Raw genomic sequence first — 27,790 nt, 5'->3', positions numbered from 1 at the left:
GGTGCACAGGTGACTGCATGGAGCATCACATTGGAAGCTGCCACTGGGCCAGGAGTGCAGGCAGCTACTGCTGGTTGTGTGTGGGTGGGTTTGGAAGCATTTGTGCTTCATGCAGCACTCCAGGTACTGTGCCTGCTACCTGTACCCAGCCCAGCAAGGCCAGGGATGCTCTGTGCAGACCACCATGGAGTGAATCACACACCCTGGCAGCTGCAGACTTGTTATACATCCTGCACACCTTTGCTTTCCCTCTTTTTCCCCATCCTAGCTGAAAAGGTGTTTTTACCACTCAGCTTAGCTGTCCCCCTCCCTGGTTTCTCCTGCCCCACCACTGCAGCAGAGCAGAGCTGCCCACACAGCCCCATGGGCTGGCAGGGTGAGCTGGGCTCCCAAAGGGCAGCAGCAAGCCCAGGGCTGGGCTGGGCTGGGCTGGGCAGCATTCCTGGCTGAGCAGAGGTGAGCAGGGGCTGTTCAGCAGGGGAGCAGCATGTGCTGCCCTGAGCTGTGGCTGATACCAAGCTGGGCACTGGGGAACAGAGGAGACCTGGGGTCTCACTGAGAAGGGAACCTCCAACCCCCAGTGTTCCTGACCTGGATAGCAGGGATATCTATCAGATATATCAGGATATCTATCTATCTATCTATCTATCCATCTATCTATCCATCCATCCATCCATCCATCCATCCATCCATCCATCCATCCATCCATCCAAAAGGCAGAGCAGACTGTGAAGTCAAGGAGTAAATAAATGGCAGCACACTAACAAGGCAGACAAAATCAAAGAGAAGTAATTTTCCCCTCTGCCCAGAAAGCAAAGGACACTGACCAGTCCTTAAGGAGGGTATTTTGGGGAACATACCTAAGGAAAACATTCCTAAGAGCCACTCACGAACACCAGGTCTGATTGATGGGATGTCAGGAGTTGTAAATCACAGGGTCACGGGTGTGGGGGGAATGAGTGGAGGCATCCTCCCTCTTGCTTAATTGAATTCAGCAGTCACCATGGGGGAATGCTGTGCTCTGTGGAGTGCACAGGCTTCAGGGAAGACTTCAGTACAGCACACGCTGATTGACTGATGTAGGAGTGAATCAGAGTAACACCAGTCTGGGAGAGTGGATGTGGGATGTGTATTTATTTCCTCAGTGAATGACATGAGGAAATTCCCACCTTCTCCTTCACTGAAGGAGAAATCATAGGCAAACATATGCTGGCTTTACCTTTGTATTTTATTATTTTCCACCACATTATTTCTACCACCAAAAGGTAGCTCAAAGGCAGCATCGTGACACAGCTGAGTGGAGTCTGGCTATCAAAGCCTACACATTTCCTAGATAAGGGAGATGTGTGATCAGCCTCTCTGATGGGAACACACACTTCCCAAAGCCCCAAAGAGGGTCTTCCTAACATTATGCCTGGTGGCAAGGAGATATTAAGTGTTGGACTGAATCAATCTGGTCTGAAGGTCCTGTCAGGGGTGAGGTGAGAAGTGTGGGGCTGGAAAACCCCCAAAAGCTTGGGGAGCACAGGAGCTTCACAACTTCAGCAGGGAGAAAAGCCCAAACCAGGGAGAGCTGAGGCACTGAGGTGATGCCAGCAGGGAGTTTGGCCAGTGCAGTGTGGCAAGGATTGCTGGGGAGATGTGCTGGGTGAGTGCTGAATGGCACAAAAACTCTCGCACCTTTTATAGAACATAATTGCGTGCTTTATTGATATACACAGTAAAGCAGTATATAATACAATAGTAAGGCATATATTTGGTGAAATTTGGTATGTTGTGAAAAAATGCAGTAAAACAGAAGTTTATAAAAATAATTAGTAAATGTTACAGTGTTGGTGTTAAAACACAATATATTATGATATCCAAGTAATAAACCAGTACTGAGTAACGATGAAATAACATGCCATATGGTATTTATGTATTCAACTACACTGATTATGTTTTACAGTTTAATACTTTGTCATTATAAGGAATATGAAATAATTCCCAAATTATGCTTAAAAAAGCAGCAATAAAGCTTTCAACTTTTTAAATACTTTTTGACAGACTCACTCCAAAACTAAGATCTAGAAAGTAAAACAAACAAAACAAAACCCTGATGAAAACAATCGTGCAATCTCTTTTTCCTCCGTAATTTTTCTGAAGAGAAGGTTTAATGTATAGGGGGGAAAAAAGAAGAAACCCATCTCTTTCTCAAATCACAATTTAAACCTTCTGATAAAAAAGGACATGAGAAATAGTGAGGGTTCCTATTGTAATCAAGTGTTAAAAAGCTCTTTATTAGGAAAGCAGAGGTTTGGGGGGGATTGTACTTTTTTCTGTAAATGATTAACGTTGTTATTACTGAAACAATGAGACCTGGTCACACAATGGACACGTGGTGATGATGTAACATTTGTCATACGTAATTGTCAGGAACACCACAAAACCAAAGTGAGGTAGAAATAGCATGACTAGCCATGTTCAATGTTAACTAGCATTCAAAATAAAATCTTTCCCAAGTTTAATTACACTTCATACAAGAAGAGGTAACAGATTTTTTTTTACTCTTGCAATATAAAGTCAGATGGTTGTGTTTCTATGTATTTTATGGTAAAATTAAAAGCTGGTTAAGAAAATGAAGTGGTAAAGCTTTTGCTGACAGCACCTCATACCCAAACCTCTCTCTCACAGAGCTGCAGTCAAGCTGGCTAATCTGTTTCTCTATCAGCTCCTCTCTCACGTTATTGTTAATTGTGCAGGGATTACTTGTACAGAGAACCAGGGAAGGAGAAAGGACCAGGGCCTTTGTTTTGGTGATAAATATTCATGGAGCAGTGTGACTACCTTCACCCGAACAGCATTGGAGGCAGGAACAGCAGTAACTCTTGCACAGCCTTTCCCAAAGGTGGCTTGCAGCACCACGGCTCCCTGGGACCGGCTGCTGCAGCAGGATGAGACAGGACACTGGGAAGCTCTGGGCTCCTCTTCCAGAGGGACGAGGATCTCCGTGCTCATCGCCAGCACTGGGGCTGCACAGAGCTCTCTGGGTACCCCACTTGTGCTTTGGGTCAGAATCCAACCCCACAGGGGGCTGGGGAGCATCTCCCTCTCCTCTCTCCTCTGCAGCAAAGGCGACAATGCAGGGAGAACTATCCCCAGCCCTGCTGAGCCCCAGGGTTCAAACCAGTAAGGCAATGTCTATGTTCCTTTACTAAAAGTATCCAGGAATTTAGTCAGCAGAGGAAACACTGGCACACAGGATGGTCATTAACTTCTTTCCTTTCCTTCCTTTTTCTGAGTTTTTTCTTTTTTAATTGATTTTTTTTGCAGGCTCTGTCATATAATGTGCTCTTTCATTTCATTATTGCAAACTAGCTGTGTAATTGCTAGCTGCTGTCCAAAACCAGGACAGTAAGTCATGTAATTCTTAATTTTATTGGAAAGATAAAATGTAACTACCTTCATTGGAAGTTCCAGTTTTTTGGTTATTTTTTCTAAGCCAGCCCTAGTCAGACAAAACCAATGAGAAATGTAAGGTGGCCATTCTGATATCATTGCAGGAAATACTTTCCTTTTTTTTTTTTCTTTTTGATAGGCAAGGAAAAGAACACAGGACATGAATCTCTCTGATACTGTTACAGAGCTGAAATGAAACTAAACAAATGCACTGCCTCAGTATATTTTTTTTGTGGTTTTTTTTTAAGGGGGTTTCTATAAACAATTATTTTTATAAAGCACACTTTAGTTTACAATCTTTCATTATAACTGTTATAAATTTTTTTTAAACAACCCGAAATGCGTTCCATATAAAGAAATGGCAAGTTATTTAGCTATCAAGATTTTACATGTAGATCTCTTATAATTTTTGTACAATTGCATAGACGTGTAAAACCTGCCATTGTTAACAAAACAGTAACAGACTTAGGAAACTACTGAAATCTACAGTATAGTACCACTACCCTTCACAAAAATATAGATTTGTTTTCTTGTAAACTCTTACAGTCTAATCCTCTTTGTAGTATGAATATTATAAAAACCATGCGGAACGCCTGAAGTTGTAAAACACATCTCGCTATTCTAACACCTTGTCGTCGGTCATCACGGTCACTAAGGTTTCCATCGCTCTGCCCAGGTCGTCTGCCATGTGGAAAAGGCTCCCTACATTGTGGCCTGAAAAAGAAAGTCAAAGAGGAAGTTAAACAAACAGGATGTGGCAGCACATGGATAGGAAAACTTCCCAGATCCATCGTTTTCCACGTGCTGCTCTCCATCATCTCCAGAGGAGACTTCCGAAGTCTCCTGGAGGAGTCCAGCAGGTTCTCATTAGCAAAAGCTGCCAGGTTTGTACAACACTTTAACAGATATGGCAAACCACCCTGCAAATAAGCCATCTCCCCCCTGGTGATGGCGCTTCATCATTATCAATGTTCACCAAAAGCAACAATTAAGTCCATTGACATCACAGAAGAATTTCTGACTGATGCTGCAAGTGTTTGAGTATCCAATGTTCTATCAAGGAGGAAAAGAGAAACAAACAGATCAGCAGTAATTAACTAAATCATTAAAGCCAAGAGGTCTCAGCAGGATACCTGCAAAGATAGATATAATGATGACCAAACTAAGCAACTCAGTTCATTCAATCATTTTAAAATACCCTTTCCTTTTTGAACAGCAGTCCAGCACAAAGATGCCACAATTATCAGCTAACTACTATGCAGGAGTACACTTGTGCATTTCCTTTCACCCTAACCACTCTGAAGTCACAGACTTCACAACCTCCTACACAGAAGTGATGAATAAACACACAGTGCAATTCTGGAGATGAAACCTGCAACTTCTCACACTCATGTCACTGGTGCAGCAAATGGTGATGGGTGGTAAGAAATGGCTTCGTCACAATTAGAGACCAAATAAACTCAAGGATGGGGAGAATGAATTGCCAAAAGTTGCCATTTTAGCCCCTGGCACACCTTGTCTGGTCTCCCACTGCTCTTCAGAAAAGTGTCTCTCTCCTGCAAGTCCTGTGTGAGATTTCAGAGCTCTATGACTGTCTCAAATACCCTCTGGCACCTCAAATGGCAGAGACATAATGGTTTAAACAGCTGAACTTATCTGGAGTCTCCCTCCTAAAAAAATATGACTGAAGAGGGAACAATACTGAGACCTAGGCACCCTACAAGATAGGGATCCAAACCAAGGACTGAGTGTTCAAGATTTCTTGCAAGGACAAGAAGGAATGAGCAGAGAGAAGGTCTTAAACCAAGCAGAAGGAAATTATACTCCACACAGCACATAATTGTATTACTGAACTCATCACCACAGGCTGATGTTGAGGCCAAACACATAAATGAGTTAAAAGAGGAGTTAGAAAATAACCACTGAAGAAAGATTTATTTAGATGCAAAAAAGTGCACGTGACCTTCAACTCAAGAAGTCTCCACACTGCAGAGTGCCAGCTACTGAACATTTATAAGTGAAGTATTACTCAAACTGCATGGCATCCTGGCCTGAGGGGGTTTGATTTACTCTCTGAGAGCACTTGTGATAGAATATTTGTCTGGAAAAACACAGGAAGTGCAATGCCATGTGCCCACAACTCTGGTTCTCAGAAATGCTGTGCATTAGTCTGGATGCTGAGTCCTCACCATGGTCCTTGAGGATGGAGCACCCAAATGAGGGAAGGACATGACCAGGACATCCAGGACACACCTTTCACTCAGTCCCTGCCTGCAATGTGCTGGAGCCTGACTGACCATTGCACACCTGCACAGTGGCTTCCCCTCCTGACACAACTGCAACTGGAAAATCAGACTCACCATCCTCCTCCCAGTGCTTGTGGCAGTCATGCACTGCTGACATTTCTACAGTAAATCAGAGCCTGGAGTGATCTCAGTTCAGCAGCTTTTATGGAATAGAAAAAAATTACCTCAGAACTGTTCTGAGAACCACAGAATGGTTTGGGTTGGAAGGATCTTAGGAACCATCCAGTTCTAACCTCCCTGCCACGGGCAGGAATGTCACTCACTAGACCTGACTGCTCAGGACCCCATCCAACCTGGCCTCAAACACTTCCAGGGCTGGGGCATCCACAATTCTGGGTAACCTGTGCCAGTGTATCACCACCCTCAGCTAAGAATTGCTTTCTAACATCTGGTCTGAACCTGCTCTTTTCCAGTTTAAAACCACTGCCTGTCATCCTATAACTACCTGCCCACATAAAACTCCCTCTCCCTCCCTTTTATAACCCCCTTTACGGTACTGGAAGGTCTCCCCAAAGCCTCTTGAACAACCTCAGGAGCTCTTTTCTTCTGGGGAACTATTACCACCCTCTACATTCAAATATGTTTTTTTTAAGGTTGTTAGAGTTTTGTTTTTTGTTTTTCTTTTTTTTTAAATTTAGCATTAATGATACAAAACTAGGCTGGATCTGAACAACAACTATTCAAGAAGCTGCCCACTGGACAATGAGCTGTGCTGTGACACAGCTTGCCAGACAGCAATACAAAAAACTACTTGGTTCTGGTATCTGGTGACAGTTTGCTAACTGCACTAATGTGCAAAGAAACAGATGCATCAATCAGCAGTTTCATCCATACACCATGAATGTATAGCCATCCTATTCATCTGAAGCAAAACCTTGTAATTTCCTCATCAGCATGACAAGTAACTGCGTGTGAAAGATTCCTGCCAAGTTTTGGTCAAAACAGAGTTTATTTTAAAATAAATGTATCCTACCACATTTATTTTAGTTGTAAGGGATAATCTCTGTCACTGGCATCACGCAGACTGAGATCAATCCAGTAACTTACACCAGCACAAGTGAAAATCTGACAAAGCCATATGAAACCAAGAACACATGGGAGATGCTGGTGCAAACCAGCTGAGCTGCTGAGCTGCTCTACTCACCTGAAACTCTGACTGGGAATATTTTTTTTTGGGAATATTCCCCTCTGGTATAAGCAGAGCAATGCTGAGACTGGGTAGCCAGCTGTGAGAGGCTGCCCACGGGGTGATGGGCTTGCATTCAGATTTGTTGTGATTTGTTATTTCTAGAAAACTCCAGGGCTCTCCAGGATTTCAACACTGCTCATCCCCAGGAAGACTGATCACCCTTTTGTAGGCTTAGAAAACCCAGACTGCTAAAGTGCATCCTCAGAAATTAATACTATTTTGTTCTGTCAAAAAAAGAGGTGGATCTAGAAAGAATAACTTCAACCAAAAACACACACAAAAAACCTTTCAGATGTATGCCACAGTTGGTATAAACTGTTACACTGTCCAGGCAATTAGAAGTCCTTATGGATCCACAAATCCCTAGGTACTTTCTGGTATTTAAAATTTATAGAAATGCCCAATAGTACTTTTTCTTTCTTTATCTGTTAATTGATATAATATTTTTGAAATAACTATGCTTTGAATCTGATCTCCCTCCTCAAAAGCTGCCCAGTGACTAAGGAGATACAGCTCCCTCTCCCCCACAACATCCACACTCTCTCTCCAGCTTAGGACTCAACCTCCTCTCCATAAGAACTGAACTCTAGTACTGAAATGTAGGATGTTGGCATTTTTAATTAAGAAGCAAATGAGAGAAATACTGTCCTAAAAGCACTGAGAAAAATAAGAATCAGAACTTTCCATTATTATTCATATTTCTGAAGTAATGCTATCAAAGAAGGCATTAATTCCATTCTTCTTTTTTTAACATTAAAGCTGAGAAAGTCTTATCCATGCTTGAGGCACTGAAAGGTTGAAAAATGCTGCTATGTAAAAAAAAAAACCTAGTAGACACTTTGAAATGCAGCAGTAAAGCTCAAAATGGACATGGACAGTATTAACTTAAACTTATGAAATCCACAGCTGCCATTTGCTTGGGAAGCAGAAGACACCTATTTCTGCAGACACTTCCTACTCACTCCTGGTCACACAGAGAATGATGTGTTTCACATCTGCTGAATTTGCTTCAGAGACTCTGATGGAATCAAGGCCCATGGGTGTGGGCACAGGAACAGAATACCAATCTTATACTACAGCTTGTCAGAAAAATAAATGTGCAACATTCAGACTTGAAAGAGTGGATTGAAAGTAAATTGAGAAATCCCAACACAATACAGGGCCTTTTCTAGCAGAAGAGATTTCTATCCCTTTCCTGACAAAAGAAAAATCCTTCCTGTTGGTGACTTGGGTTTTGATACCCTTATTAATATTGAGTAATGCCACAAAATCCATGGGATTACACACAAAGACAATACCAAACGTGAGCAATGGAATCAAAACCTGGCCAGGTGGGTTTTAAACCACAGGATCTGCCTTTGCACGTACAGACTCACACCTAAAGCAGAAGCTGTTCTGTACCTTAGCTCATATCCTTCATAAGCAGGTGCACAATTGTATTTTATATTCAGCTCTCCAAGTTACTGAGGACCCTTTGGAACCATTAGTGAGCACAAGCTCAGCCAGAGAGCACAGAGCAGTTGACTGAAGTAAATTTTTTAGGGTTAAACTGCTGGAATCAGATCAGGTAGAACATGCCAATTTTTTTTTTTTCCTGTTGTTAATTACTTGTATTGAGTATGCTCTCTGCAGAAGAAGCTTTTTTTGAGTAATATGCATAAATATGAACGAGGATAGTGGAAATCAATGCCCTGTTTTTGCTAAATGGGAGAACAGTTCTCAGAGAATATGAGCTGAGAACAAGGAGGGCTCAATGTGAAGCATTTCCCATTAAATTTCTGGATTTGTACAGTCTGCTGATGCCATCTCAAGCACCCATTTTTGATCCATATGATAGGACTTGCCATTCAAGGACAGACTTAATCTGCACCAAAGGTCTCACACCTTGAGCAGCTAAACCTGCTCCAGCACCTAACAGCTGAAGCAGAGAACCTCTGTATTTCAAGGCACCCCATCAGGACAAATCCTGGCTTTCCCTGGCCCCCTGTCAGTGACTGGGTGTTCACAGCAGCTCTGTTAAGAATGTTTTTTCCACCAGCCCCTCCCTCTGTAGCAGCAGAAGTTTGCAAACCAGGTTACCCTTCATTCAAATCCTGCCTCATCCACACCGAGCGTCTTCTGTGCAGGAAATTTCACAGCCACTGCAACTGCACTCAGGCAGCCTCTGAATATTTTATCTTTAATAATAATTTTCACTAGAAATTCATCTTTCAAATGCTTTGTCTGGCTGGCAAGTGAAGAGCAGCTTCAGAGAGGAAAAATCAAGGCTCTGGAAATGCTTTCAAAGGAGCTGTGACAACGCAGTGCAAACGCTTTCCGCCATTAATGAGCAGCGACACACAAATTCCAAAACCTATTTTGCATCAAACCAACCATGTCCAAAGTGCACAGTGAAAACCATGGCCCATTTGCGTTGCTGAATGCAATACTGTGGAGCTGGTGAATGTTAGTAGAATTCTTCTTTCTGCAATAGTACATCAGGAAATTAAACCACCTGAATCTCTCATACCTCTCAACTCTCATATTTCTAAAGAAATATTAAAAAAAATTATTTAATCACTGGAGATGATGGTTGGTATACTGGCACATAGATGTTTGTAAGCAGAACAGCAAGAGAGCCCAGTCTCCCTGTTGTGCTTACACACAAGAGCAACAGAACATGAAGCAGTGACTGCAGCATATTTACTGACAACATTTATCATTCAGAGGCTTAATTTCAATGCAGACCCCTGAGCTGCCAATGTCTCCAGTGAAAGTTGAGAGGTACACCACTGTCACAGCACACATGGGGAATGCACTCAGCAAAACCAAACAAAACCCAGAGCAAAATGAAACCACCCCCACCCTCTACCAAGCCCAAGCAACGCCGTGCTGTGTCACACACATGCTGGGCACAGAAAGCAAGCTGTGACAAACAGAAGCCATGGCAGTGAGCCTGCGTCTCACTAACCTCTCTCACTGGCTTTCCAGGGGCATTTCCTCCTTTAGGGACAGAGAGAGGAAGTGGAATAATTATCAGAAAGAAAGGAAAAAAAACACCACATGAACATATGTTTTATACTGTAAAAGACACTTCAATTTCCATTTAGAAATTTAACATTGAAAAATGCATTTCTGCTTAAACAGAGACCAAAAGTGCACTGAAATCCACTGATGATTCTGAGCTGATTTATTCAACATCACTTCTGTAACCTGTGGCTTGGTTCAACCTCTCAAAAACACTTGAGAAAACTACTTACACCAACTTACACACCTGTCTGATGAGAATAAGGGCTGCAGACAAGATCTGAACTCACTTTCTGAGCATCCTAATTGGCAAATTTGAGTACTTCTAGCAATCAGTGTAAGTGGTAAAAACATTTTCCCCCAATGTCAAATTAATTTACCCAGACACTTTACATTGCATTGTGGCCTACATACACTGAGGTATGCATTGATATACATGCCTATGCGTACACACATATTTCACACCTACAGAAGTACACTGGAATGCAACATGCTCACATTCAGGATAAATATATTGTAAAATATGTTTGCAATCTGCTGACCTGCAAGCATGGTAAAACTGAGGGAGCAGAGGGAAAAGTAAGAGAAAAAAGAGTTCAAGTGAAAAAGGGGAAAAAAGAGAAGGTATCTTGTCATGTTCAAGTACTAACAAAATGGAGTCAATAATGGGTTTAACTGCAAAGATGCTCCTAAGACGCCTTCACAGAAGCCATACTTTGATCATGCTGATTCTTCTCAAACACTTACAGCATATTTTGTTTTTAGAAGAGGGAAGTCAGGTGTTGCTCAACAGCAGAAACACCCTTTGTCCACCTTTCCACCCCACAGCTGTCACAGTCTCACTGTCTCCAGCAGCAGTGTCCCACTGCCACTGTCCCACTGTCACTGTCACTGTCCCATTGTCACTGTGCCATTGTCACTGTGCCACTGCCACTGTCCCACTGTCACTGTCCCATTGTCACTGTCCCACTGTCACTGTCCCACTGTCACTGTCACTGCCCCACTGTTGCTGTCCCACTGCCACTGTCCCACTGCTGGCAGCTCCGCCAAGCCAGGCCTGCAGTCACAGAGAGAAAGGCACTGCAGCAGATGCTGCAGGATGATCTTTGCCCCAGAGCTGCTGTAAATGATGCAATTTTAAATGATGTGTGGGACACTGGAGAGAGAGACAGACACATAAGGGAGAACACACCAGTCAGCATAACAGTAACCTAATTACTGTTGAGCTTTGCTCCATGGCAGGCTGTAGGAGATGGGAAGAGAGGCAATAAACAGCTTTATGGGAATTTTACAAGCTGTAGAACAAGGGCCAATGGCAGAGCAAGGCAGAGCAGAGGCATTACAGGAGAGGAGACGGCAGAGGAAGGAATGGCATCACTGACCAGCATGGCTCTGAGCCATGGCTCCCACCAACTCCAGGCAACGGAAATGGCCGGGGCAGCCCTGGACAGCAGAGGTTACCACTTACAGAACAGAGGAGCTTTTAGCTCCTGCCCCTCTCCCCAGCATACTTCCTATTAAAAAGGACAGCAATAGGTTCAATAACAACATGCTCTGCACATGGGGTTTTATTCTGCTCCTCAGTGAAATCTTGACTCCGGCGATGTCTGTACCACACGTGCTGGTGCTGAGAGGTGTCACTTCAGCTCTAAGGACTCCACCTCAAAGGCCTGCCTAACCTTCTAAGACTTAGATGTGTGTCTGCACAGCCTGAGACCTCCTCTGGCACTTTTATCAGGAGCCACAAATTCCCTAAAAATGCTTTCCAAAAGGGGAAATGAGAATATCTCATCAATATCAATCATGTAACCGCAAATCCTTGGAAAGGAAGATACTAAATCTATTGCATACTTTGGTAATTCTCTCAGGAAGAGCCCCAGGTTTTAGGTCACCTTAAAGACCCCAGAAACTGCAGCATAGTAGAACTTGGTTTGAGAGTCCTGGGGCAGGAATGGGAGCCAGCAGGAGATTAGCTTGGGTCCACAGTTTAGCTTGGGTCAAGAAGAGAAAAGGAACTGCCTACCAGCAAAACATTGGAGTTCTTAAAAATGCCTTCCTGTCTGCACAAGCACCTACAACTGCAGCTACACAGTGTTTAATTTAAATCTACATGAGACAGACTGGATTCTGCTTGAAAATGAATGCATTCAAAGGTGACTGGGGTAGCTCAGCACCACACAAAACAGCTGGTGAGGACAGTCTGTGGTAGGCAATCAGCCCTAGAATTTGTTAAATGCAGCAAAGACCCACGCTACTCCAGCAACAGCTAATTTCTTCTGGAGGAAGATTAAAAAGGGTTTAATGGATTTTACGTTATTTTCTTCTTTGCATATGAATGAATGCCTGTTTCTAAGTTTTAAGGCAAGGAGTATGGTTTGGCATAAATTGCAGAGGAAGAAGATTGTCTATATTGCTGCAGTACTGAAAATTTGTGGTCTGTAAGGCATCCAAATACTGATACGCAATCCGTGGGTGCCTAATTATCTATTATTTCTACTCAAATCAACACTTCCTGCCCTTACAAAACAGAACTTTTTTTTTTTTTTTTTTTGGGAAGCTACATGGCATTGCATCACAGGCAAAGGCAAAGGTACACAGCAAGTGAGCACATCAAGCCTGAAAGCAGAGGCACCACCAAAAACTTCATGTAGGAGTCTCTGCAGATCCAGGTCAAAACAGAGAGCACAAAGCAACAACTGCACTGCCCCTGCCACTGAGCTCAGGAAAGGGACAGGCTGCACAAAAGGGAGATCTGGGTCTGCAAAGAGCCTTTATTCTCAACAAAAACAGATCTGTTGAAGTTTTATTAAATTCCTTACCATATTCTCAGTTTGCACCAGAACTGGGCATTATAAAACAGGGCAGACCTGTCCACCCCACCACTGTCCCATCTGCAGAGAAGCTCAGCCAGATCAGTTCTGCTGAGCAAAAGGGGAGCAATGAGGGATCTCAGCCACCTGGGCTCACTGTGGTGGGATCCAGGAGCTCAGCACAGAGAAGGTGACACAGCCCAGGAGAGGGCAGGGTCTCTCACATGGAAGAGTATTTCCAGAATACTCCACAGGACAAACTCCAGGGAACTCTTTCACTGACCAGTAAAGTGTGAAAAGTCTGCATCATGAGACATTTTACTGTCAGAATAAGAGAAACTGCATTATTTGCAGTGCTGAAAGTTGCTAGTTCCACTTAGGATGTTGGTCCCATTCATGACAGAGCCTGGCTGATGCACAATTGAGAGGAAAAAATGTGACTGGTGTGTTTTAATGTGACTGAGATAAAAATGAAACTACTAAAAAAAGAGGTGCTATTCTTAGTGTCATTCATTTATTGCTGTGGGATCTTGTAATTTCACTACACCACACCACAACTGTGTTAAGCAGTACCATGCCAAATTGTGAGGACCAGTCTCTGTCCAAAAGTTCTCACATTATGTCATGGTCTCTTAGCTCTTTTATGCCATGATGGTCTCACTTCTAATCAGTTTTGGCTCCCACTCCTTCACTATCTATCTCCCAGCAGGGGCCCAGCACTGCAAATCTGTGAAGCTCTCTCAGCAGCTTCAGTCAGTTCAAGAACCTGTGCCCCTAAATACCTCTCTGAGCTTCATTCACAGAATGCATCTGCCATGAAACCAGAACTGCCAAACTCAGCCTGGCCCACCAAGAGAGCCACCTGAGGTGGTGCAACTCCTCAGTGCTGCAGGAGAGATGAATTTGGCTTTGAAAATCCTGCCAATCTTACTCTCTAACTGTGAACCAATTCCCTGGAGATTCAGTAGTTTGGGCACAAACACGGCGTGAAAATGTTTTCCTCTGTGGCCCATTATTGAGCAGGGTCAAATAAACCACTGAGGTGGCATTTAATGGTAGATTTCCACTAAATGTCAGACCTCTGGCTTTGACATCTGTTTTGAGTTAGCACAGCAGCTGTTTGAAGCAGCTGCAGCAGTTGTGAATTTGCTGGGAGCAGCAAAGTAAAAGAGGAGTGGATGGGAAACCTTTTAGATTCAAAGGAAAGAAAAATTCCTTAAGAACAGCAATCATCAGGTATTCAGCAGAATTTCTCTCTCCAGAAATCAAACAGCTTTTGGCACCAACAGCCAGCTGTGCAAGGAGCAGGAAAGTCCTGTTCTCCTTAGGAAATGGCAAGAACTGCCAAAAGGTTAAACTGAAGAAACAAACAAATGCAAAACCCTATAAAAGGTGTAGGGTACATAAGTTGTTGCATCTGAGGTCTGCTTGTACAGGTCCATGACACAATCTGTTTTGCACTTGTTCCTCTAAAATACATTTTAAATGATGTTGTGAAGCTTTGATGCCCTTTTAAAAACAACTTTGTGCAGCAAAAGCTTGAAAAATATAATCTTAAGGAATCTATCCCCAGGTGAGCGACAATTACTATGGCTTTTTATTGCCTTGTTTCAGAATTCCAAAATAAGAGCCACTATTTCCCAGTCTGAGCAAGTCTTACTCTTCAGGTGCTTTTGACAATATTTAGGCTAAATATGTCTGTGATGCTCAACTACACATCTGTGCACCCAAGCACAGAAATTCAGTCTTTTTCTCTCTTCACTGCTTGTTCAGCTCTGAACTTTTCTCACAATCAAAGCCTTCAAAATCCTGCTTGCTTTTGTCATATTGTTCTGAACTCCTCCAAGTTGTTGTTATTCTAATGGCAACAGGACACCCAGAATTATGTCCCTGATTCAAAAGGCCTGCCACTCCCTCTGCTGATATTCAGCTTGAAATTTAACACACTTATTTTTAAAGGCAACAAAGAAAACATTTTTCATAAAACCATTAAGGCTGGAAAGGACTTTTCAGACCATTGAGTGGAACTGTTAATCCAGCACTGCTGAGCCCCTCACCAAACCAAGTCCTCAGGTACTACATCTACAGGTCTTTGAAATACATCCATGACTGTTCATCCAACACTTCCCTGGGCAGCCTGTTCCAATGCTTGACAACCCTTTTCCTGAAGAAATTTTCCCTAATATCCAATTTAAATCTCTCCTGGCACAATTTAAGGCCATTTCACCTGGTGCTACTGCTTGACACTTGGGAGAACAGACCAATCCTCACCTTTCTTCAACCCCCTTTCATGTTCTTGCAGAGTGATAAGGTCTCCCTTGAGCCTCCTTTTCTCCAGGGCAAACAACCCCAGCTCCCTCAGCTCCTCTATCACAGCCTAGCTCTGAATGGCAGACTGGGACAACTGCATTTCTGGTATCTGACAATTTTTGAATTCCACCTTATAAGAATCAATATAACCAAAAGTATTGTTTATAGATATGTGCTATTGCTTGTCTGAGTTTATTCTTCTGATCCTGAACACCTCCTTGAAGGAGGCATTCACACCTGTAACCTGAGATTCAAGGCAACTTGTACTGGAAAGAAACAAAATTTCACTTGCACTATGCCTGAGTCCTTAATATTGTGCTGTCTTCTCAGGCTGCTCTGCCAAGCTGCTTTCACTCTTCTGCAACTGCACTTTGATCTTCTGTTAAAGATTAGAAATCTGAGATACAGATTACACCTCTCAACAGCAAAAAGGTTCCCGATTCAGGAGTTTGCTGAGACCAATCAACTGCTTCCTTTTCTTCTTCCTGCAGTCTTGAAAATTTTACACCAGAGATGCCTGATGCCTGTGGAATCTGACTGACCACAGCATCTTCCATGTCACACTGAAAGTCTGCATGAGGCTGCAGCACATCAGATGTTGGATATAAACTTTGTGTATTCAGGTATCAGTTGAATATAACTGAATTATTAAATTGGGAATAGAACAAAACTTCATGTAACAGAAGTTTACATGAGCTCTCAGCAGCCTCTATCAACTAATGAATGGAAATTCATTTGCACTGGCTTTAGGACAAACTATTTCTTACAGAGAGCCTGACCATTCCTATTCCTCAGCCAAAAGGAATTACACTAACCTGGCATTCATGCAAACACATCAAAAGATATATGCAGAACACACAGAAGCATAATTGAAGTCCTAATCTCTTTAGCCAAAACCTGGTACAATTCCCAAAAAACTGAACAAGTTTCTCTCCCAGCTGGACTAATCTTTTTGTGTAGCCCAAGGGAGGGGAAGAGGCAATTCTGGCTCAGCCTGGTAGTGCCTGGGCCAAGACTAAAAGCAAAGTCCTGTGGGAAGCCTGGCTCTGCTGGGCTGAGCCTGCTCCTGCTGCTGCACCAGGAGCTCCTTCATGGCCAGGCTTGGGGGTCTGACCCCAAAGGCTGTGCCCCCTCCTCACTCACAGCCCTCCATCCAGCTGGAGAGTATTTTATTCTCCATGGCTGCTAGTCACACAGGCAAGTACATAAGTACATCCTTTTGTGGATGCTTGTCACCATCTACTATGTTTTCAAGACAGTTACAGAATGAAGAAACATAATAAGGGAATACATTCTTTCTCTGCAGCTAAATGACCCCAGTTTGAATCCTAAGAATGAAAATCTGAAGCAACAGCTTAATTTACAAAATTAAAATATTATCTGATCTTATCAATTTCATTTCTTCTTCCTACTAGATTTTATATTCTCTGAGTTTATTGCATGAAGCTTTTTGTATTTGTCGCTAATAAGATAAAGAAACATTTTCTATTCTCAGTGAGTAGGAGGTGATGTTTAACAGGACTGACCTCTACCTATTTATTCCAGACAGAAATGAAACACTCTATTTCAAATATCTCATTAAATTTAGTTTCATAAATTGCTCTATTTCACTGAAAACTATGCTTGTTTTTGAAAAGAAACACTGCCAGTGTCATGACCTATGAATACAAATTAGAAATTGCATCTGGGAAGTATTTTTACACATGGGATACCTACATGTGGCTATGCAAGATCTATGTACAACACATTTACACTAATGATGGTCACTAGTAAGAAAACACTGTCTGTTGTAACCTTCTGCACGCAGCAACTTATTTTTAAAGTCCATTTTAATCTACATAGCACTATTAGGAAGTCTTTTAATCTGCTGTCTCTCATAGCAATTATCTAGGCAAAACAAGGGCTGGACATAAGACTACATAATGCTGAGGTGGAGTTCACTGCATTTGACAATTTATTGTATCAGACTTTATTCAATGAGATCTTTCTAAATAATTCCATCTTTTAATCTATATTTTGAGATCTAATACAGCTTTTATTGACTTTTATCCCCCTGCTCACAGATGGTTTGTGGTGAGAGCTGAAATTTGAGAGCAAAGGATGGAGAAAACCTGACTCCACTGAAAGTTTAGCACAATGGTTAAAGCATTTATCTCCTAAAGAAGAACCCTTGGGTGATGTGTGAAACTTGTGCAAGGGTCCTCCAGGAAGTCTATGCCCCCTGAAATCCACTTATCAGGCTGGCAATACCAGGGCTTTCTGTGGCCAAGCCTCTTTCACAGCAACAGCCAATATCCCAAACTTCCCATCTCCTGCTAGGAATCTCAGCCATTTCTCTTGGCAACAGAAAGAAAAATTTTCTTTTCTTTTCTTCTGGGCTCAGAAAAGAGCTTAAATGAAAAAAGGTTGGACAAATAAATTCTGGTTATAAAAATGCCTATTTTTAGCAAACAACAGGAATGAGAGAAATGGAAACACTGGAAGAAAGGCTGTGGCTGTATGAACAAGTGCAGCCTATGCTGCACAAACAAGCACCCCACTTGTTTTCCCTCCCTGCCTCTGGACCTGAGGGCAACATTGACTTAGAACTCAATTTCAAACCACAGTCTTGGAGAAGGATAAGGACAGAAGGAAAATGTGCTAAGACATGTATTAAAAAATATATCATCAAGGGGACCAGCCAAAAAGAAGGAAAGCTGTGAAAAAAGGAACATGGCAAAAGGGAAGCAAAGAAAATGCTTGGGGAGGAAAGAATCTCACAAAGACATTGTCTCATTCACATATCTAACAAGGGCTACCTGTGGAGGTACCTTAAGGTAAGGAGGAACAGGCTGCTCCCCCACTACAAACAAGACAGGTTTCCCTACAGCTATTGTTGAAATGAAAACAAAGAGCAGCAAAAAGCCTGATACCAAAACACAACCCCCTGAAAACATCAAGGAACAGAAAGCACTATTATATTCTTCCCTCTCATCTGCCACAGGCAGCAGCGCTCACCTCTGGAGCTGGGGAAGGAGTTGTTGAGCTGCTCCATCACTTCCTCCAAACCTGTGCTTGTGTCCTGGGGAGGGCAGAGCAGCTCATCCTCACCTGCAAAGCAAACCCACACCACTGCATGAGAGCCTCTGCTTACAGCTTGTATTGCCCAAGTCCTCCTCAAAGCCAAGGCTGTTCACTCAGGCACATGCTCTGCTTAGTGTACAATAAAAATTTCAAAGGTGAATTTTGTTGACTGTTACTGTTCTCTTTCTTTATAAGGATCTAAGGGAAACTAAATGAGGAGCTTGAGACAATTAACATTATTTTAATTCATAAAAAGGGATTTGAGAAATTGACTCTGGTAAAAGAAGTAGGGTAAAATGTCTGCTAGGAACATCTAGTTCCATAAATGACACTCGTCCTTTCGGCTTCTCTTATTCTATTAATGGAAAAAGAAATTGCTGTTGTGAGTGTTGCTGTTGAGCAGCTTTCTAATAGTGCTGGGTTCATGTTGGCACTGCTTTGCCTAGCTGTGCAAATCAGTAGAAACCCAGATTCTCATCTGCATCAGTATTAATATTTCTGACAGTTTAATTGCATCAGATTGGCGCTCCAAGAACACTCAATTGTACTGTAAAAGGGTTTAGCAGCAGTTTAATAAAGCGAAATACATTTCTCCCACTGAATAATTTCTATAACCTGATTATAGGGCAGCAGTCTAATGGGAAATTCAATACATTTTATTTTTACTGGGTTTTTTTTTTTCTCATTGTTTCATATAACTGAAATCCATATGTTGTTTTTAATGCAGATCCTGGCCTCCAATATAAATAAAGCATCTTGAAAAAGAAAAACCTAAAGTATATACTTTTAGTGAGACTCTCCTTTTTTACTAGATGTCTTTTATCTCTATTAAAACACAAAAGCAATTTTGCTGCTGTAATAACTGAGTTCCATACTTCTTTTGAAAATGACTTAACGACCCTTTATTCTAACATGTCATGCTCTATTTGAGTAGGAAACTGCCTGATTTTCTGTTAACATTTACATTCTTTAAATGTTGAGGTGCTTCATGCTAGTGAAAAACCTAGAAAAAGGGATGAAAGGAGCATTTCAGGGCTGCCTATATTTAAGCTGGGAGTTTAACAAGATATATTTCTGACCAAGAGTGATTCCACCCACTCCAGCACAAGAAGTGGGATGGAGTGTCTGCAAGAAGCACTTAATTCATATAAATGATGGTCTTTGTATCAGCTTCTTTTATTCCATTAATGGTCTAAAAATAGTTGCTGAAGCTGCTTGCAGTTTGTTCAGCTTTTGAGTGGTGCTGGGCTCACACAAATCAACTCACACCATGAGTTACTTTCACATCAGGCATTGCACTGACAGAGGTGTCTTAGCAAAAGCAATGTCCGTGCAGCCTTTGCTGAATGTCAAGGTGAAAACTCAGGGTGAGATCTCACTGCTTCTACCCAGGCTGAGGATTTTATCAGCCTGAAGAAAGCCTCCTGGCCCTAATGATCTCAATAAAAGGGCAGTGGTTCTGCTGTCCTGGCCAAGAACTGAAAACAGGTACCAATTTCCAAATGTCCTCATAAGTATGCTGATATAAGCTGCACTACTGATCCTCAAAAATGTTGTATTTTTTATTTAAAATGCATTATTTTGAATTTTTTCCTTATTTGGATGATATTTTCTGAGCATTTTCTTGTAAAGGACAAAGAAAGACATGAGCCAAGCAACTTGACAGAAGATACCTTCAGAGCTCAGTCTCCTCTCTTTACTCAGAAGAGCCTTCCCCAATTGTGTTTCTACAAAAGGTTTAGAGAGCTAAGTAAGTCTCAAATATTCTGGTGGTACCTGAACAAATTAAAGTTCAGAACAGCCTCTTGCCTCATACACTTCAGAGAACCTCCTCTGCTGCTACCCTGCTGGGAAGAAAGGCCAAGGATAAGGACTTTGCCACTGGGACTCCATGAGGAGAAAAGCAGAACATTCCTGCTTGCCCAGGTTAACAAGGAATAAGTTCTATTTGTGAATGAGGGTTTGAGTGGGTTTTGCTTTTTACCAAAACACTGCTGGTGAAACACCTTTCACAGCAAACTCTCCTCAGCAAAGCAGAAACACAAAAGTGCAGTGGGTTTTCAAATGCAAAAACAGCTAACGTGTAATTTTAAAGAGAAAACACACAAAAGCTCCCACTACCTTGCCTCATTGCCTGAGACACCTAGAGATCCTCAGTATTTTCTCAGAAATTATGGATCCCTCACTCCTGGGCACATGGCTGTGCATGGCAGCATTATTTACACCACCACTCTGGTTCCCTTCACAATTCAAGAGTATTTTAAGCTGGGCTTCAGAAAACTCTGAGCCTAGCAAGCAAAGCTTTCTGGTGTGAAAGGACACTTCACAAACTGAATTAGCTGTGGCTTGTTAGCCAGGTTAGTAATTCTTTTTATAAGCTCCACTCCCTGCTGCCAACAGTGTGGCTCTGCTGAGTCTCAGTATGATCCCTCTGATAACATCTCACTGTCCTCCCACATATTGGCTCCATCAAACCAATGAAATAAAATCAAGTTATGTCTAAATATTTGCTTTAAAAAGTTTTAGCAGCTTATATGACTCTACTGTGTCCATCATTTAATTCCAGTCTCACAAGGTAAATGGGAATAATTTTATAGAGAGTCAAATGAAAAGAAGTATATTTTTGCATTTTGTCCCACTAAAGGATGAAATATAAAACTACAAGACTTCTAATAAGATGGCTGGGAAATACTGTCTTCCTATATTTTCTTTTAATTGTATTTTAATTCACATATTTTATGTGATGAAATTCATGACATTTTTCCAGAAAGCTGGTGCAAATTACACCACTACTAATACATTTTATCTACTCTGTATGGCATACATAAAAAATATTTCCCTACTGGTAATATGACTAATGAAAGGTCCATTTTTACTTTTTCCATAAATTCCTGTCACCTGTGATTGTATTCTCACCCCCAAGATTTCAACTTCAGTATTCTTAAAGGTACTATTTATTACACAGTTTTAATTGCAGATTGTACAGAACCCATCCACTTTGATACTGTCATAGGCTGAAATTACTGCTCACACTTGGAATGGAAGAAAAAGCCTCCCCAAAAGTTACATTTCCCACCACAACAGCACTTTAGACACAGCAGAATGTGCCCTCCCATTAAATTTCTTACTGCCATTGACACTTTCACTAATAGCAGTGAAAAGCTCTCACTAATATACATAAAATAAATTTCTCTGTATGAAGCTGAATATTATCATCAGACTCGAAATATCATCTTGTTGAAGTAATATAAGTGCATTTGCTTAAAGATGCTGAAAAGATTGATTGCTTTTTTACTAGCAGAAAATCCTTGCCTCTTGGTAATAAATACTTACTAATTTTGTAACAGACAGGAAATTAGGAAAGTGCCACATGGCAGTTACTAAAAGCACCAAAATAATAATTCCAACCTCCAGCTACAGAATATCATTATTTAACCTCACTCCACAACTCTTAAGATGTTCATTATCACATCTGATGTGATACTTAGAAAAGCCACAAGATGAGCACTGCCTGTGAGTGACAGCTCCATGCTACTGACTGAGCCACAACATATTAAAAAGATCACATCATTTAACATGGGGATGACTAATCATACATTTAGTCTCTTAGCCATAATTAATATTATGTACATTTAAATCAGTCATGTCAGGCTTTATAACTGAAAGTCAGTATGAATAGAATAGTCAGCTTTTCAGCAGCATTTGCTTTCAGAAGTCAAGCCCTGGCTGAGCTTTGTGTTTAATATCAAAATATCCAAACTACTGGGTGCATCATGATCAAAAGCAAAGCCTGAATCATAAGGAAGATGCAAAATGTAAACAGCCAGATGACATTGAAGATCATCGCAAATATCTACTTCATTTCATTTGAACTAACTGGAAAAGTGTTTTCTGTCTTTAAGGATTTAGTTCTGGAAAATGGGACACAATTATTTTCTGTGACAACCTCAGCTTTGGTATCTTACCCATGGTTTCTGAAGTCTGGCTGCCAACTACACGGAGAAGCATTGGCTGACTGCTGCCTGACCTCTGCAAAGAGGTAGAAGGAGATGACAGTGTTGTACCATTCACCTTGGCATCTGCCTGTGGCTGAAATTGAAGAAAAAAAAGTAAAACATTGCCATAACAGCTCACTACTTTATATCTCTGTAATTTTTACTTATTCCATGAATACACACAATTATAGTATTCCAGGCAACCCTGAGGGGAGAGAGAATGATGCATCCGACTCCTTCTTATCAGAAGGCTAATTAATTATTTTATTATACTATATTATTCTATATTATATTACACTATATTACAATATATCTAAACTGAATCTGCCAAGCACAACTGCACAGAATCTTGTGACTGTCCTGTGACAGTCTGATACACACACACACTTGGCCCTGACAGGCCAAGGAAACAAAACACCCTCACTTTGGGTAAATAATCTCCATATTGCATTCTGCTTTTGCAAAAACACAGGCCCAGCAAATAAGATAAGAATTGTGTTTTCTCTCCTCTGAGGTTCAGACAATGTGAAACCCAGAAATATTCTTGGGAAGAATTGTGCCTTGCTTTTCTCTGTGAAGAGAAATGTGGCTACACACAATTTTCAGCCTGTTTTTAAGTAAATTCATCCATGCAGTCAATACATTTTAATTCTGAATAAAACAAGGAAGAGGACCAAATAAGAGCACCAAAACCCAATTCCATATGCTCACTTGCAGCTTGTAAAACAATTTTGTATTTTTGTACTTTTCTCTGACTTGCCTCTACAGCTATGATTTCTTGGTATGTTCTCGTCATTGACAACGCTGATTGATTCCGTTTGGAGAATCTTCAGAGACACAGAAGAAGCGCCTGAGGACTCACCTGCTCCAGCAGCTGCCTCAGCCTGTGCAGCTGTGATTCCAGCTGTTTGTTGTGATCCTCCAGGATCTGCATCCTGGCCTCCAGGCGGCCCTTGTGCTGCCGGAGCAGCTTGGCCTCCGCGATGAGCTCGGCGTCGCGCGGGCTCTGGGGAGACACTGGCAGCATCTCCGGGGGGGACGGCAGCGGGGACAGGCCCTTGTGCTCGTGCTGCTGCTTCAGCCGCTCGTACTCGGCCTGCAGGTTCCTGGGGGAGGGACAAGGGGGAAAAGCTTTATGGGCCTGCAGGTTCCTGGCGAGGTACAAGGGAAAAAGCTTTATGGGCCTGCACGGGGCAGTGACAAGGCGCTCAGTCTCGTGTGGTGTGATGTGTCTCATTTTTCACTGCACCAGCTGCCTTTCCCTCTCCTGAATCTACACACCTATGGGCTCACTCCTTGTGGACCGGCACAGATTAGATTATTATTATTAGATGGGTATTAGATGGATCTGTGGTTCAAGTTGCTGTCGGGATCTCTAGCTTGTCAGAGTGACCCCAAGGAAAGTTCGAAAGTCTCTCTTCCCAGCGCGGCGCTTGAAGGAGTCAGGGCTCTTCATTTCTTGGTCTCAAGGTTGTTTATTGTTCCTTAGCTATAAAATTCTTGCTCCTGCCCTGCCGAGATCCATCCAGCAGGACGGCCCAGGCACTCTGCCTGCCCCCAGGGCGGTGTTATGTCTTTAAACTAAAAACTACGTGTACAATGTTTACAATTACTTTCCAATACCTATCACCTATGTTAGACAGTGAGCTTCTACTCTAAACCAATCTGTGAGTGCCAACATCAGAGCAGAAGATGGAGGCCAAGAAGAAGAAGGAGAAAGGCTGGACACGCCCAGATCCCTCCATCTTGCCTCCTGAACCACCATACCAAAAATCCCAAAATCTAATTTTTCACCCCGTGATAACTTCCCTATTATTCTGCCTAAACTGTTGTGGCTTGCTGATCTTCATCTAAGGTTGGTAACTTCCTCCATGGGTCATAATCAAACCCACAGGTGTTTTGGGCTCCATGCCAGGGTCTCTGAGCCCCCTGGCAGGGGTCTTGGCCCTCCTGGACAACCAAAGGGATGTTCTGGGTTCCCACAGTTGCCTGAAGGCTCCTGGCATCCCCAGAACTCACAGCTGATTCCCTCCCAGGGCACCTCATGCAGGAGGCTCCAGACACCCTCCCAAAGCCAGGATTGGTCTGCCCTGGGCTCAGCCCTCCCTCAGCTTCCTGCCCTTCATCCTTTCCATGTTCCCTTCCACACATGGCTGCACCTGAGGGGTCACTGGTGCTAAAGGAGGACTCAGAGTTATCGCAGCACCTCACAAACACTAAACCAAAGCGGGTGCCACCTGGCTGGCTGATCTGTTTTACAGATGGCAAACATCAGAGAAGCAGCCACACAAAAGGCAGAGCAAAACACAGAACTTGGCTGTCAGTCAGGTCACATCTCTCTCCTCTCTTCAGATCTGCAAATGCATTTCCAGCCTAGGGCTAAAATTATCAACTGAAGATGAGAATTAGTGACCTGGTCTGTTAAACTGAACTGCACTGGCTTTTGGGGCTATAATTTTCATCTTCTTTGTCCTGCCTAGAGTGCTACTGTCTACTATAACTTTATGGCACTGCTAAGCTTGTTCTTTTATTCCATAAAACTTCAATTTTCCTTCAGTAAAATATTCCATAGTTTAATATGATCTATAGTATTCCACAATAAAAAAAATCTACCAAGCAGGGAAAGCGCAGAAGGTAAGAAACTGAAACTTTGTTAAAGGTAACAGTGCAAATCCACAAAAATAGTAACTTGTAGCAGAAACTTCATAGGCAAGGGAAGCCTAACAAACTGCACTGGGATTTTGTTGCTATGATGTTCTTTTACAGGTTCCCAGAGGGGGAAAACCAGCTCAATGCCCTGGTAACTGCTTACTCATCACAAGCACTGACCCAGATTTTACTTTCTCAAACTTGCTCTTATTTGAGGTTGTGAGAACAGACACCTTTTCCCAGTTCTGCCTGCAAACCACAACACACTCTGACAGTTTGGTCTGGAAGTGTAACAGCACCTCGGAAACCTCCCAAAAAAGCCCTTCTAAAAGAACATTATTGTGACCAGAAGGAGAACTAAAGCAGAATGCATCATTTCACACGGGTGAGAAAGCAATGCCAAGGACAATGACAAGCCACTGACTGTTCCCCAAAGGTCCCTGAGCTCCTCAGCAGCTGCATGATGGACATGTCCTCACCTGGGACTGTGGCACCACCCACAACACAGTCTCTAAGAGATGTCTGACCTACATGATCTGCAGAATTTTTAAATTATTAAAAAGCAAGAGCTAATAATTTTTAACTTCAGGCTGTTCCAAAATTCAAGATTTCTTTCCTTAAAACCCACACAAAGAGGGATAATTACAGAGAGTTTTTTTTCCAATGATTTTTTTTTAAACAAAAATTTTATTTTTGTTTTAATGAAATACTGAGTTTCAAGTTCATGAAAATGATCTGGAAAAAAAGGGCTATCTGTACTGGGAACAGATATTGTCATGTAAGTTACGTCTTCTGCCTGACTTAATATCTTCTGATACTTCTAGCTGAACAAACTGGTGAATAATTAATAAAGATACCAAAGGGAATAGGAATGAAGATGACAACATGCTCATTACACATGGTGCTATTGCTGACTGAAGTTTCTACAGGAATGATCAATAAGCCTGCTTTTCACCATGTCCATAGATAGGGGCTATGACTGTCCCATGAGGAATTTCCCACATGCACAATGCAGGCAATACTCTGTGAACAGCAGACTCAAAAGTTTGAAGTGCTGTGAAGCAAAAGATAAAACATCACCCTAAGGGAAGCTAAGTAAATACACTTGATCATACCTACAACATAATCAGATACCTTGCTACAAAGAAATCTGCAATTATCACCTGTATCAATACAGAGAAGTCCTTCCAGTAATGATGGTATTGAAATAGCAGTAAGGACCAGGGAGTAATTCAGATAAAAATCCTTTCATATCTGATAAAAAATAATTAAAAATCTTTCTGAAAGCCTACAGGAAAAAAAAATAATGTGAAAGACACTGCATATTTTCCAACCAGAGGTGTGTCTGGATTTGGAATTTTGTAATTAACTACTATAGTACTGTTGGCACAATGGAATGTAATTTTAAAGGATGCATGTGGGTGCGCCCAGTGCACCTGTATTAATGAGGTTTCCAGCTGCACCTTTCAGTCCACAGTACACAGTCCTCCACTCAGAGAACTGAGATTCATCATAGCATCAGAGCCATAGGAGTGATGTGCAGTGCACACAACCAATAATATCATAACTGGGATCTAAACATACAGCAATTAAGAGGTGTATTGACATAATGGAAAAAACCTGAAAATTAAAAAAGAAAGAAAGAATTTGAAAGATGCTGTAAGAATATCCTGAGAGAATAAATGGCCCTTATTCCTCCCTCTTGAACAGTTTCTAGCTGTGTGATGAAAAGGACTGCTGCTGTGAGCCAGGCACGCAAGGCACTGCCCACAGCCCTCAGGGTCCTGAGGAGAGGCACTCTGTGACACTTTTACCATAAAATGGGACATAAGAGAAAGGGGAGATACAAAAATGCTCCTCTCTAAATGAATACAACTGAGCAGGCATGGGCAGTACATGGAATCCTCACCTCCCTCCACCACAGCTCAGGCTGGGTGACTTTCACATCTGGCTGTCACAAACAAATAAACAAACAAACAATGCTGCTGCATGTACTCATCACTGGGAAAAGGAACCCTTCTTCAGCAAGAGAATATTAAAATAAACCCACATATATTCCATTTACAATGCTTGCAACACGTTGAGGCATTTGTGAAGAAAAGCAACATAGGAAGCAGGCAGTGCAACCTTGATTTATGCAACTGTACAGAGCTGAGTAGCAGAGTGCATGAATTATGATTCACATATATCACTGGCAGCATTAATTGCCTGGTGACAAAAATCCTAGTGGACTCTGTTTGCTGAGTAGTCCTCTCAAAGGCAATTGAGAATTTGTGAATTCATGTTATTTCTCATCTCTCTTTCTTCAGTGGTCTGAAGAAACAGACAAAGATGGTAACTGAACCACCCTCACTAGAGTGACAGTGTTTACTCAGGATGCTTCACACTCAGAAGATCTAATTCCCCTTCTTCAATGCCAACACAAACACCAAGAGGAGACACAGTATGTTTAGAAATGCATCACTTTCTTGCTGTTGGCAACTGTACAGAAGGAACTTATGTGAGGAGGCCATTCATCAGTCTTCAGGTTTGGAGGAACACTGAAACAGGGCAGCTTTGAGATTCAGGGTGTCACTGCTTTCTCGGTGGCACACAGCCCATTGCATCCCACTGCAAGTCAGGAAAAGCAAAGGAATGGCAAATAGCTCTGGCTGGAGATCTCATTTACTTAGTTTACTTAGAGATCTCATTTACTCAGAGCTGGGAGGAAGAGGAGAACATGAGAGAAGTCTCTCTCTTACATACAAGACCTCAGCTCAATGAAAATTTTAGGAAACATCCAATTTCTTGACTCATGAAAATAGTAGGAAGGTATTTTAATTCTTTGCAAAAAGTTTTGACTCTGTCACTGCAGAACGATGTGCTTTCTATTTAATGTCACTACAGTACATCTTAGTCAGTATTACCTATCCTACTGTATAACCTATGTAAGGTATTGCTTTAGATGGACAACAAAAACTTGTCTTCTCTCTCCGAAATACATTCACTCATGAGGAAACAGTATTAGAGGGTTTTATAATTGGA

At 42.0% G+C, this 27,790-nt stretch overlaps 1 protein-coding gene across 21 annotated transcripts in view; it reads right to left on the bottom strand.

The window, feature by feature from the left end:
- Window positions 1–3,487: 3,487 nt before the first annotated feature.
- DMD (dystrophin) overlaps window positions 3,488–27,790 on the bottom strand; it is a 1,146,493-nt gene continuing 1,122,190 nt past the window's right edge. For 14 of the 21 annotated variants that reach the window (XM_074534563.1, XM_074534568.1, XM_074534570.1 and 11 more), the window contains 4 exons: window positions 22,980–23,223; window positions 22,088–22,211; window positions 18,057–18,149; window positions 3,488–4,152 (listed from right to left, as the gene is read on the bottom strand). In XM_074534563.1, coding sequence (XP_074390664.1) covers window positions 4,055–4,152; window positions 18,057–18,149; window positions 22,088–22,211; window positions 22,980–23,223 — 559 coding nt within the window. In that variant the 3' untranslated portion in view covers window positions 3,488–4,054. Of the gene's footprint in view, window positions 4,153–9,883; window positions 9,916–12,418; window positions 17,986–18,056; window positions 18,150–22,087; window positions 22,212–22,979; window positions 23,224–27,790 lie in introns of those variants that run through there. The other 7 variants (XM_074534565.1, XM_005484379.4, XM_005484382.4 and 4 more) reach the window with 4 other exon arrangements.

The sequence above is a fragment of the Zonotrichia albicollis genome, chromosome 2, assembly GCF_047830755.1.
Source record: "Zonotrichia albicollis isolate bZonAlb1 chromosome 2, bZonAlb1.hap1, whole genome shotgun sequence".
In the NCBI taxonomy this organism is placed as follows: domain Eukaryota; kingdom Metazoa; phylum Chordata; class Aves; order Passeriformes; family Passerellidae; genus Zonotrichia; species Zonotrichia albicollis.
The sequence above is the reverse complement of the archived record's forward strand: the minus strand, read 5'-3'. Positions and strand labels throughout refer to the sequence as shown.